Source organism: Piliocolobus tephrosceles, chromosome 21, assembly GCF_002776525.5.
Source record: "Piliocolobus tephrosceles isolate RC106 chromosome 21, ASM277652v3, whole genome shotgun sequence".
Classification (NCBI taxonomy): domain Eukaryota; kingdom Metazoa; phylum Chordata; class Mammalia; order Primates; family Cercopithecidae; genus Piliocolobus; species Piliocolobus tephrosceles.
In genome coordinates this window covers 36733025-36745167 of record NC_045454.1, presented here as the reverse complement: position 1 = coordinate 36745167, position 12143 = coordinate 36733025, and the positions used below count along the sequence as shown (strand labels likewise).

Below are 12143 nucleotides of genomic sequence, written 5' to 3'. Positions count from 1 at the left end.
TTTTTATTTATTTTTATTTATTTATTTACTCTGAGATGGAGTTTTGGTCTTGTTACCCAGGTTGGAGTGCAATGGCACGATCTCGACTAACCATAACCTCTGCCTCCTGGGATCAAGCAATTCTCCGGCCTCAGCTTCCTGAGTAGCTGGGATTATTACAAGCATGTGCTACCATGCCCAGCTAATTTTTTATTTTTAGTAGAAATGGGATTTCTCCATGTTGGTCAGGCTGGTCTCGAACTCCTGACCTCAGGTGATCCGCCCACCTCGGGCTCCCAAAGTGCTGGGATTACAGGCGTGAGCCACTGCACCCAGCCCTAATTTTTATTTTTTGTAGAGATAGGGTCTCACTATGTTGGCCAAGCTGGTCTCGAACTCCTGGACTCAAGTAATCCTCCTGCCTGGCCTCCCAAAGTGCTGGAATTACAGGCATGAGCCACTGTGCCCAGCTAAGGATGAATATTTGGAAGCACATTCATTCTTTTTTTGGAGACAGAGTCTCGTTCTGTCACCCAGGCTGGAGTGCAGTGGTGAGATCTCAGCTCACTGCAACCTCTGCCTCTCAGGTTCAAGCAATTCTCTTGCCTCAGCCTCCCGACTACAGACATGCACCACCATGCCCGGCTAATGTTTTTGTATTTCTAGTAGAGACAAGGTTTCACCATGTTGGCTGGTCTTGAACTCCTGACCTCAAGTGATCTGCCCGCCTCAGCCTCCCAAAATGCTGAGATTACAGGTGTGAGCCACCACACCTGGCCTGAGGTACATTTGTTCTTAAAGTTTTAAGTTATGCTATACTTATGTCTATTTCCTGTGGCCCAGTATGATCCCTTCCTAGTTCTAGCACAAATTTTAATCTCCTGGTGTCAGGAGACATTTAATATTTTCCAGAGGTTTGCAGGCTTTTTCTATAAAGGCCAGATGGTAAAATATTGTTGGCTTTGTAAGCCTAATGATCTCTGTCATGACAACTTAACTCTGCCACCGGTACTGGCAAGCAGCCACAGACAACATGTAAATGAACAGAGTGAGGCTGCATTCCAGTGCGACTTCATTTCTGGACACTGAAATCTAAATTTCATACAATTTTCATGTATCACAAAATATCATCCTTGTATTGATTTTTTTGAACCAGTTAAAAATGTAAAAAATATTTTTAGTTCATGGGTCATACAAACACAGGCAGTGGGCCAATTTGTCCCATGGCCAAGGTTTACTGAGTCCTAAAGGATTCAAAACACAGGTTGAGGCCAGGCATGGTGGCTCACGCCTGTAATCCCAGCACTTTGGAAAGCCAAGGCAGGTGGATCACCTGAGGTCAGGAGTTCGATACCAGCCAGGAGTTTGAGACCAGCCTGACCAACATGGTGAAATCCCATCTCAGCCGGGTGCAGTGGCTCACGCCTGTAATCCCAGCACTTTGGGAGGCCGAGGTGGGCGGATCACCTGAGGTCAGGAGTTTGAGACTCGTGTGACCAACATGGTGAAACCCCACCTCTATTAAAAATACAAAAATTAACTGGGTGTGCTGGTGCACGCCTGAAATCCTAGCTACTTGGGAGGCTGAGGCAGGAGAATCCCTTGAACCTGGGAGGAGGAGGTTGCAGTGAGCCAACATTATGCCATTCCATACCAGCCCAGCCTGGGCAACAAGAGCAAAACTCTGTCTCAAAAAAAAAAAAAAAAAAAAAGGAACCCCAAATCTACTAAAATGCAAAAAAAAAAAAAAAAAAAAAAAATTAGCCAGGTATGGTGGCACATGCCTATAATCCCAGCTACTCAAGAGGTTGAGGCGGGAGAATCACTTAGGAGGCAGAGACTGCAGGGAAGTGAGATTGAGCCACTGCCATTGCACTCCAGCCTGGGCCACAAGAGTGACAACTCCGGCTCAAACCAAAACCAAAACCAAAACAAACAAACAAAAAAAACTGCACAGGTTTTGCAACCCAAATCAAAAAATCACAAATCTGAAGTGTTCCAAAACCCAAACTTTTAGACTCAACATGATGCTCAAAGGAAATGCTCATTGGAGCTTTGTGGATTTCAGATTTTTCAAATTAGCGATGCTCAACTGGTAAGGATAATGCAAATAATCCAAAATCCCCCCCAAAATTCCAAAATCCAAAACACTTCTGCTCCCAAACATTTCAGATAAGGTATCCTTACCCTGCATGAGGGCAAGATTTATGGTGAATAAATAACTTCTTCAGGAACATAACAGACTAGTACCGTTGCCTTTTTGTATTAATTAGGTTTAATAGTGCTATAAACCTTGGATCCGATATACTCAATACTACTACCTTAACTACATGAGCCAAGTCTTAATCTAAAGATCCTGTGAAGTGGGAGGGTTTTCAAAGTCTCTAGAAGTGGTTGTGTTGTACCACCAAAACTCACCAAACATAATATAGTACTGCGATTTTCCATTCAGGTTCTTCTGGTCAACATCTGCAGGAAAGACCTTAATGTAGCCCCCTCCACAGTCCATCTTCTGCTCATGTTTTACTGTGTACTGAATGACCAGAGTTTTCCCTTTATTGCTGAATGGTTTGAAGCGTGCAGAGATGGCATAGAATCGGCCATTCTGAGTGGTCTGCAGACCTTTGAACAAAAAATACTCATGAAGGTTTGGGAATGATGCTGTGCTCAGTAATGCAGAAAGTTAAATGGATGTCCTTCCCTGACTACCAACCATAAATGTCCTAACCGTTTACAGTGATCCACAGTGCCAATAGAGCATTATACAATAATGAACAATGAGTATACCACTAGCAGGCACTCTGTTTCCATACAATTTTTTTTTTTTTTTAGATGGAGTCTCACTGTGTCACCCAGGCTGGAGTGCAATGGTGCGATCTTAGCTCACTGCAACCTCTGCTTCCCGGGTTGAAGTGATTCTCCTGCCTCAGCCTCCTGAGTAGTTGGGATTACAGGCATCTGCCACCACATCTGGCTAATTTTTGTATTTCTAGTAGAGATGGGGTTTCACCATGTTGGTCAGGCTGGTCTCAAACTCCTGACCTCAGGTGATTGCCTGCCTCGGCCTCCCAAAGTGCTGGGATTACAGGCGTGAGCCACCGTGCCCGGCCCATACAACTTTTATTTCACATACCTGGAAGTTTTTGTTCTTAATATACTACTGTTATTTATTTATTTATTTATTTATTTATTTATTTATTGAGACAGAGTCTCGCTCTGTCACCCAGGCTGAAGTGCAGTGGCACAATCTCAGCTCACTACAAGTTCTGCCTCCTGGGTTCAAGTCATTCTCCTGGTTCAGCCTCCCGAGTAGCTGGGATTACAGGTGCCCGCCACCATGCCCGGCTAATTTCTTGTATTTTTAGTAGAGATGGGGTTTCACCATGTTAGTCAGGATGGTCTCAATCTCCTGACCTTGTGATTCACCCACCTTGCCCTCCCAAAGTGCTGGGATTACATGTGTGAGCCACCACGCCTGGCTATTTATTTTTTAGATGGAGTCTCATTCTGTCACCCAGGCTGGAGTGCAGTGGCGCAATCTCAGCTTACTGCAACCTTTGCCTCCTGGGTTTAAGAGATTCTCCTGCCTCAGCCTCCCAAGTAGCTGCTGAGATTACAGGCGCCTGCCACCATGCCCAGCTAATTTTTGTATTTTGAGTAGAGAGAGGGTTTCACCATGCTGGCCAGGCTGGTCTCGAACTCCTAACCTCAGGTGATCTACCTGCCTCGGCCTCCCAAAGTGCTGGGATTACAGGCATGCGCCACTGCACCTGGCCATACTGTTACGCTTTAAGTTACAAAAATACTTCAACTCTAAATGTCAAATCTAATTATGAATCTAATTATGAATAACATGGGTTAATTTAGCTTCTGTTCACCTTCCTAGGGTTGGGATGATTCAATGAAACCTGCGTAGCAAATGAATAAAAAAATAGACTGTTAAATGTTTCCTGAATTCTCATTCTGAAACAGCTACTGGACTGACAGAACAGGTGGTGATGAGAATGCGTTCCACGGTGCGCTGATTTGTAATGTAACACTTCATAGCACTGGGTGAGCTGCCCTGTATGTGTCAACTGTGTCACTCTTTCATGAAGACAACATCCTGTCATTCATATTTGTTTATGTGTTCACTTCCAAACCAACCCTTCCTTTCCTAGTAGCCCCTAGGCACAGTCTCAAATCTCGTTCTTTTATGAGAGTATGTCTGACAAACCTGAAGGTGGAGGCATTCTTTTTTTTTTTATTATTCTTTTTTTGAGATGGGGTTTTGCTCTTGTCACCCAGGCTGGAGTCCAGTGGTGCGACCTTGCTCACTCCGACTCCTAGGCTCAAGCGATTCTCCTGCCTTAACCTCCTGAGTAGCTGGGACTATAGGCATGCAACACCACACCTGGCTAATTTTTGTATTTTTAGTAGAGACAGGGTTTCACCATGTTGCCCAGGCTGGTCTTGAACTCTTGGCCTCAAATGATCCACTCACCTTGACCTCCCTGAGTGCTAAGATTACAGGCGTGAGTCACCGCGCCCAGACTAAACTTTCACATATGTGAAAGCAAATACAATTTAAAAGCCTTGAGAGGCCAGGTATGGTGGCTCACATCTGTAATCTCAGCACTTTGGGAGGCTGAGCCAGGTATATCACTTGAGGTCAGAAGTTTGAGACCAGCCTGGCCAATATGGGAAAACCCCATTTCTACTAAAAATACAAAATTAGCCAGGCGCAGTGGCGCTTGCCTGTGGTCCCAGCTACTCGGGAAGCTGAGGCAGCCAAATCGTTTAAACTTGGGAGGTGGAGGAGCCCATACTGCCCCATTGCACCCCAGCCTGGGCGGCAGGGCGAGACTCCATTTAAAAAAATAGATAAAATAGGTTGGACATGGTGGCTCATGCCCCTAATCCCAACACTTTGGGAGGCCGAGACAGGTGGATCACCTGAGGTCAGGAGTTGGAGACCAGCTTGACCAAAATGGAGAAATCCCGTCTCTACTAAAAATACAAAATTAGGCCGGGCATGGTGGCTCACGCCTGTAATCTCAGCACTTTGGGAAGCCGAGGCAGGCAGATCACAAGGTCAGGAGATCAAGACCATCCTGGCTAACGTGGTGAAACTCCACCTCTACTTAAAAAAAAAAAAAAAAAAATTAGCCAGGTGTGGTGGTGGGCACCTGTAGTCCCAGCTGCTCGGGGAGGCTGAGTCAGGAGAATGGCGTGAATCTGGGAGGCGGAGCCGAGCTGAAATTGGGCCATTGCACTCCAGCCTGGGTGACAGAGCGAGACTCGGTCTCAAAAAAAAAAAAAAAAATAGCCAGGTATGGTGGCACACGCTTGTAATCCTAGCTACTTGGGAGGCTGAGGCAGAAGAATCACTTGAACCTGGGAGGCAGATGTGGTGAGCAGAGATCGCGCCATTGCACTCCAGCCTGGGCAACAAAAGTGAAACTCCCTCTCAAAAAAAAAAAAAATAATAATAAAATAAATAAAAGCCTTGAGCAATATGTGTCATCTGAGTCATGTTGCACGCAGGTGTAACCTCTGCTTCTGAAGTCATAGATAAACCTTCTTCCTCATTGTTCTTGTTCTGCAAATGACTAGGACAGACCAGAGACCAGGCCTCCTCCATTTGTGACCACTGACTTTGGTTACAGATTGACTGCCTCCAGTACTGAACTGTAACTAACTCAGACCAGATGGCACAAAAGATGCTGTGACTGCTACATCTTCAGGGTGAAATGTTAAATACACCTTCTCAAAAGACAAAGACCACCTTGACTAATGGGATCATGGTCATCACGTATTAAGCCTTGCCTAGAAAGATGCTGAAATTCTGTTAAGCTTTCCTAAACTTTGTCTATACAAATGATCCCAAATTCAAGCCTGTAATCCCAGCACTTTGGGAGGCCGAGACGGGCGGATCACAAGGTCAGGAGATTGAGACCATCCTGGCTAATACGGTGAAACCCCGTCTCTACTAAAAAATACAAAAAACTAGCCGGGCGATAAGGTGGGCGCCTGTAGTCCCAGCTACTTGGGAGGCTGAGACAGGAGAATGGCATGAACCCGGGAGGCGGAGCTTGCAGTGAGCTGAGATCCGGCCACTGCACTCCAGCCTGGGTGACAGAGCGAGACTCCGTCTCAAAAAAAAAATAAAAATAAAAATAAGTAACCTTCGGCAATAAAGAAAGAAGAGAGGAGGCTGGGTGCAGTGACTCATACCTGTAATCTCAGCACTTTGGGTGGCCGAGGCGGGTGGATCACGAGGTTAGGAGTTCGAGACCAGCCTGGCCAACGTGTACCCTGTCTCTACTAAAGGTACAAAAATTAGCTGGTCATAGTGGCGCGCGCCTGTAGTCCCAGTACTCGGGAGGCTGAGGCAGGAGAATTGCTTGAACCCGGGAAGTGGAAGTTGCAGTGAGCTGAGATTGCACCACTGCACTCTAGCCTGGGCAACAGAGCAAGGCTCCGTCTCAAAAAAAAAAAAAAAAAAGAAAGAAAGAAAGAAAAGAGAGAGGAAACAAAAAAACATGGGTAAGGAGCCCTTTGCCTTAAGTTCTACCTTTGCCTTAAGGTCTTCATCTGTAAATCGGGAATAAAAGCGATTGGCTGTGCCACAACTACCTCGAGAGGTTGCTATGGAGATGTAACGTTAGGCTCAATTTGGTTCTGATTCTACACTAACCTTTATCTTTCTCTTTATGACCATAAAACTTCCCCGACGAAAGTCTAAAATGCCCAAATCGGGAGTCATTGGTGGACTGCACCCATCGGTTTCTCCAATGCTCTGTGGGGAGGGGGAAATAACACCGGTTAGAGGTGATAATGGTTAATTTGGGCTAAGGGAAGGGTGAGGGGGACCCTCGAGGATTCGAGAGTTCGCTGCCGTCGACCCCGCGACGACTCTGCCCAGCCTTGGGGGGCGCAGATGGGGGAGCTTACACCTCTGCCACTACGGGCGTGGCCCCTTCACCTCCGTCTAGAAATTCCTCTTGGAAATAGACGGTAGCCAGCGCCACTCGCAGCATGCAGATGGCCCAGAGGGGCACCCGAGCCCGGGCCATGAGGGCTTGCACTGCGCTTCCGGTCGCCGCCGCCCCTTAGCTCCCGGCGCTCTCTGCGGCGCTTCAAGCGCGTCTCGAAACTACAACTCCCGTCACAACTCGCGATTATGACCTGAGGGTCCCATTGGTAGCTGCGGCGCGGGTCACATCGGGCCCGCCCGGGAACTACCGCTCCCATGATGCCTCGCGATTGTGACTCAGGACGCCATTGGTCTGCGGGGCGCGATGCTTGCTGGGAGATGTAGTCTCTTCTGCTCGGCTCTGTTGCTCAGGGCAACCGCTCCCTCAGGCCTGAATGTGGCGGCTGCCTCTGCGAATGGACCGCGTAGGAGGAGGTCGGCAGGGCTGGTGGGGAGGTGACCTGGCTGGGCGTCCGGGCTCGCGACGGGGATCCGGGGAAATGGGGCCTTCGCCGTGGCTGAGCTGGTTGGGCAGCTGCAGGATGGTCCCGCGCCTCAGTTTCCCTGCCTGGAGTCTATTGGAGCGTGGTCCTGGGCGGGTCGCTTCATAGCTGGGGAGAAGAGCAGGATGGTCTGAGGGGCGCCAGGGTTTTTCAAATTTTGGTTTGTTGGTTTTTAACAACTTTGTTGAGCCTTCATTTACATACCATAGTGTTCGCCACTTTTAAGCTGACGACTCAGTTATTTATTTATTTATTTATTTATTTATTTATTTATTTATTTTTGAGACGGAGTCTCGCTCTGTTGCCTGGGCTGGAGTGCAGTGGCCGGATCTCAGCTCACTGCAAGCTCCGCCTCCCGGGTTTATGCCATTCTCCTGCCTCAGCCTCCGAGTAGCTGGGACTACAGGCGCCCACCACCTCGCCCGGCTAGTTTTTTGTATTTTTTAGTAGAGACGGGGTTTCACTGTGTTAGCCAGGATGGTCTCGATCTCCTGACCTCGTGATCCGCCCGTCTCGGCCTCCCAAAGTGCTGGGATTACAGGCTTGAGCCACCGCGCCCTGCGACTCGGTTATTTTTAGTAAATCTACAAAGTTGTGAAGTCGTGGCCACCATCCAGTTCATCCAGCTTTAGAACTTTGTGTCAGGCCGGGCGTGGTGGCTCACGCCTGGAATCCCAGCACTTTGGGAGGCAGAGGCGGGAGGATCACTTGAGGCCAGGAGATCCAGACCAGCCTGGGCAACATGACGAGACCCCATCTCTAAAAAAGATAAAAATAAAAAATTAGCCAGGTGTAGTGGCTCGCATCTGCAATCCTAGCTACTCGGGATGTTGAGGCGGGAGGCAGGATTGCTTGTGTCCAGGAGGTCAAAGCTGCTGTGAGCTGTGATCATGCCACTGCACTCTGGCTAATTTTTTGTATTTTTAGTAGAGATGGGGTTTCACCATGTTTGCTCCATTGATCTCGAGCTCCTGACCTCACGTGATCTGCCAGCCTTGGCCTCCCAAAGGGCTGGGATTATAGGCATGAGCCACAGCACCAGCCTGATCTGCTTTCTGAGTTTATTGGTTTGCATTTTCTTGACAGTTCTTACAGATGAAATGATAGGGTGTGTGGAGTTTAGTGTCTGGCTCCTTTTTTTTGTTTGTTTTTTTGAGAGAGTCTCGCTCTGTCACCCAGGCTGGAGTGCAATGGCGTGATCTCAGCTCACTGCAAACTCTGCTTCCCAGGTTCAAACAATTCTCCTGCCTCAGCGTCCTGAGTAGCTGGGATTACAGGCGCACGCCACCATGCCCCGCTAATTTTTGTATTTTTAGTAGAGACGGGGTTTCACCATGTGGGTCAGGCTGGTCTCGAACTCCTGACATCGTGATGCACCTGCCTCGGTTTCCCAAAGTGCTGAGATTACAGGCGTGAGCCACCGGGCCTGGCTCGGCTACTTTCCCTCAGTATGATGTATTTGAGATTCCTGCATGCTGTTATATTAGTATTTGTTTTTTAAACTGCTGAACAGTATTCCAGTGTATGGATGGACCATAGTTTGTAATCCATTCACTAATTAATGGATAGTTACATTGTTTCAGCATGTTAGCCAGGATGGTCTCCATCTCCTGACCTCGTGATCTGCCCGCCTCGGCCTCCCAAAGTGCTGGGATTACAGGCGTGAGCCACAGCACCCGGCCCAAACAGCAGGTACTCTTATGCAAAATTGTCTCCTCTTCCCCCACAGAATGGCTTCTGCAAGGAAAGCCAGCTGTCCCATGCGCGATGTTTTTGGTGACTTCAGTGACACTTCCTTAGAAGATTCAACAATGGGAGAAATCAGAAACTTCCAGATCAGTAGAAATCTTACCAAAATAGCACCTGGTCATAGCAGATTTCTAAAAAGAAACCAAACTCTAGGTGAGAAACACTTACTCTTGAAAGAGAACCCTGTACTGGGGAGTGGACCCAGCCTTGCCTCAAGTAGACCGTCCACCACTGCCTCCAGGATCCGAGCCAATGCCGCACTCATGAAGCTGGCCCAGCTGGAAACCCGGATCATGAATCGGAAGCTGCAGAGGAATTTGTCTGACACAGAATCTGACTCAGTGACCACCAATGCCAGTCTTCCAAAGAGAGCTGACAGAATCCTCTCCGGGGGTGCAATCGAACTTGCATCCCAGAACACAGACAAAACTTCCCAGAATCAAGCCCATGAACTTCCTGTCACCGAAAATAATGCACAGAACACAAAGGTCAGTAGGTTTCTAAAGAAGAAGCAATCATCTGTTGAAAACATATCCCCTGAAGCACCTGTTAGGAAAGAGAGGACTTTGCAAACCCCCAAACAGAAAGAACCTGCTGGAACATTTGATTCTCCAGACAGTGACGAAGAAGAAATGAAAGTATTGCTAGGAAGCTTGATGGACTCTTCTAGAGAAAAAAAGACGAGTCAAGGCTTCAGCAGTGTTAACGTCAGTGAGGAAGAAGAAAGAAAACTATTTTCGGTAAGTTTTTTTTTTTTTTTTTGGTAAATTTATTTTTATGTATTTAATTTAATTTAATTTTTCTTTTTTTTTGGGACGGAGTTTCGCTCTTGTTGCCCAGGCTGGAGTGCAATGGCGCAACCTCTGCTCACCACAACCTCCACCTCCCAGATTCAAGCGATTCTCCTGCCTCAGCCTCCCAAGTAGCTGGAATTATAGGCATGCGCCACCACGCCCTGCTAATTTTGTGTGCTTAGTAGAGATGTGCGTTCTCCATGTTGGTCAGGCTGGTGTCGAACTTCTGACCTCAGGTGATCTGCCCGCCTCGGCCTCCCAAAGTGCTCGGATTACAGGCATGAGCTACTATGCCTGGCCGGTGACTGGCTAATTATATATATATATATATAAAATTATAAATATATATATATATTTATATATTTTTTTGAGACCAAGTTTCATTCTTGTTACTCAGGCTAGAGTGCAGTGGCGTGATCTCGGCTCACCACAACCTCTACCTCCTGGGTTCAAGCAATTCTCCTGCCTCAGCCTTCCTGAGTTTGGGATTACAGGCATGTACCACCATGCCCGGCTAATTTTGTATTTTTAGTAGAGATGGGGGTTTCTCTGTGTTGGTCAGGCTGGTCTCGAACTCCTGACCTCAGATGATCCACCCACGTTGGCCTCTCAAAGTGCTGGGATTACAGGCATGAGGCACCATACTCAGCTTTTTTTTTTTTTTTGAGACAGGTTCTTGCTCTGTCACCCAGGCTGGAGGGTGCAGTGGCGCAATCTCAGCTCACTGCAACCTCTGCCTCCCAGGCTCTAGTGATCCTCCCACCTCTGCCTTTCAAGTAGCTGCGATGCTTTGTTGCCAGGCTGGAGTACAGTGGCCCGATCTCGGCTCACTGCAACTTCTGCCTCCCTGGTTCAAGCAATTCTTCTGCCTCAGCCTCCCGAGTAGCTGGGATTACAGGTGCACGCCACCACACCCGGCTAATTTTTGTATTCTTAGTAGAGATGAGGTTTCACCATGTTGGCCACGATGGTCTCGATTTCTTGACATCGTGATCTGCCCTCCTCAGCCTCCCAAACTGTGGGGATTACAGGCGTGAGCCACCACGCCCAGCCTTGCGAAATATTTTCTACTCCCAACATTATCTTACGTAAATATTGTACCGTGACTTTCAGAAATGAAGAGAGAAAGGGGATGCAGTAAGAGAAAAATGTGATCCCTGCGGTGTTGGTCTCATGCTCCCCGCTAATTGCACTGTCTGTTGAACCGTAAGAACTTAGGTATCAGCCAGATACGGTGGCTCACACCTGTAATCCCAGGGCTTTGGGAAGCTTAGGTGGATAGATGCTTCAGCTGTGGTCAAGGCCAGTCTGGACAACATAGCAAAACCTATTCCTACCAAAAAAAAAAAAAAAAAAAAAATTAGCCAGGTGTGGTGGCACATGCTTGTAGTCCTAGCTGCTTGGGAGGCTGAGGTGAGAGGATCGCTTGAGCCCAGGATGTCGAGGCTGCAGTGAGCTATGATTGAGCCACTGCCCTCCAGCCTGGGCAACAGAGTGAGACCCTGTCTCAAACAAACAAACAAACAAACAAAAAAACCCCACAAAAACTTTAGTTGTCATAAGTTTGTTAATTTCAAGTGTTTTATATCAGGTCCCATCTCAGCCCAGAGCATTTACTGTACCCAATGTGGAACTCTCCAGCGCAAAGCCATCTCAGACATCACACCTGCCAACCTCCCTGGCAGCAGAGAGAACCCTTCACAGCGCTGGCTCAAGAGCAGACTCCCCACAGAGTCACGTTTCCGGTGACACCACCTCCCACACGCCATCAGTTTCCATCACAGGCGCCTTTTCAAAATCAGCGCCTTTAAGAATGGGGCACGTCAAGCTTGCGTCCTCCCCTGGAAGGAGTGAGGCTGAGCCAGTGGATGAACCGGTCTCAGAAGGTGCTGATAACAGCCTTGACGGTAATCCCGGTCCTGGTGCAAAGCCAGTACCTTGGGCAGGAAGGGTGGGGCCACCTTTAGAGTCCCCGATGCAGTGGTCACGGGGCATTGCCACAGGCAGGGTATTTTGAGTCACATCACACACTCAGCTTTCTAACTTTCTTGTCTAGTTGAGGGGCCAGATTTTTGTTCGTTCGTTTCTTTCTTTCTTTCTCTCTTTCTTTCTTTCTTTCTTTCTTTCTTTCTTTCTTTCTTTCTTTCTTTCTTTCTTTCT

At 47.8% G+C, this 12143-nt stretch overlaps 2 protein-coding genes across 16 annotated transcripts in view; one reads left to right on the top strand and one right to left on the bottom strand.

Annotated features, from left to right (window-relative positions):
• CALR3 (calreticulin 3) overlaps window positions 1-7102 on the bottom strand; it is an 18205-nt gene extending 11103 nt beyond the window's left edge. Inside the window, exons 1-3 of the mRNA XM_026457008.1 lie at window positions 6947-7102; window positions 6659-6760; window positions 2398-2601 (exon numbers count right to left, since the gene is read on the bottom strand). Of these exons, the coding sequence (XP_026312793.1) occupies window positions 2398-2601; window positions 6659-6760; window positions 6947-7037 (397 nt within the window). The 5' untranslated portion in view covers window positions 7038-7102. The remainder of the gene's footprint in view (window positions 1-2397; window positions 2602-6658; window positions 6761-6946) is intronic.
• Window positions 7103-7225: 123 nt separating this feature from the next.
• The window catches only part of C21H19orf44 (chromosome 21 C19orf44 homolog), a 23591-nt gene continuing 18673 nt past the window's right edge, over window positions 7226-12143 (top strand). For 14 of the 15 annotated variants that reach the window (XR_002735222.3, XR_003309944.1, XR_003309943.1 and 11 more), the window contains exons 1-3: window positions 7226-7372; window positions 9170-9929; window positions 11575-11890. Coding sequence is in view for 10 of the 15 variants with exons in the window: in XM_023229823.2 (XP_023085591.2) it covers window positions 7263-7372; window positions 9170-9929; window positions 11575-11890 (1186 nt within the window). In the remaining 5 variants the exon portion in view is untranslated. The remainder of the gene's footprint in view (window positions 7373-9169; window positions 9930-11574; window positions 11891-12143) is intronic. The other variant, XM_023229817.2, reaches the window with a different exon arrangement.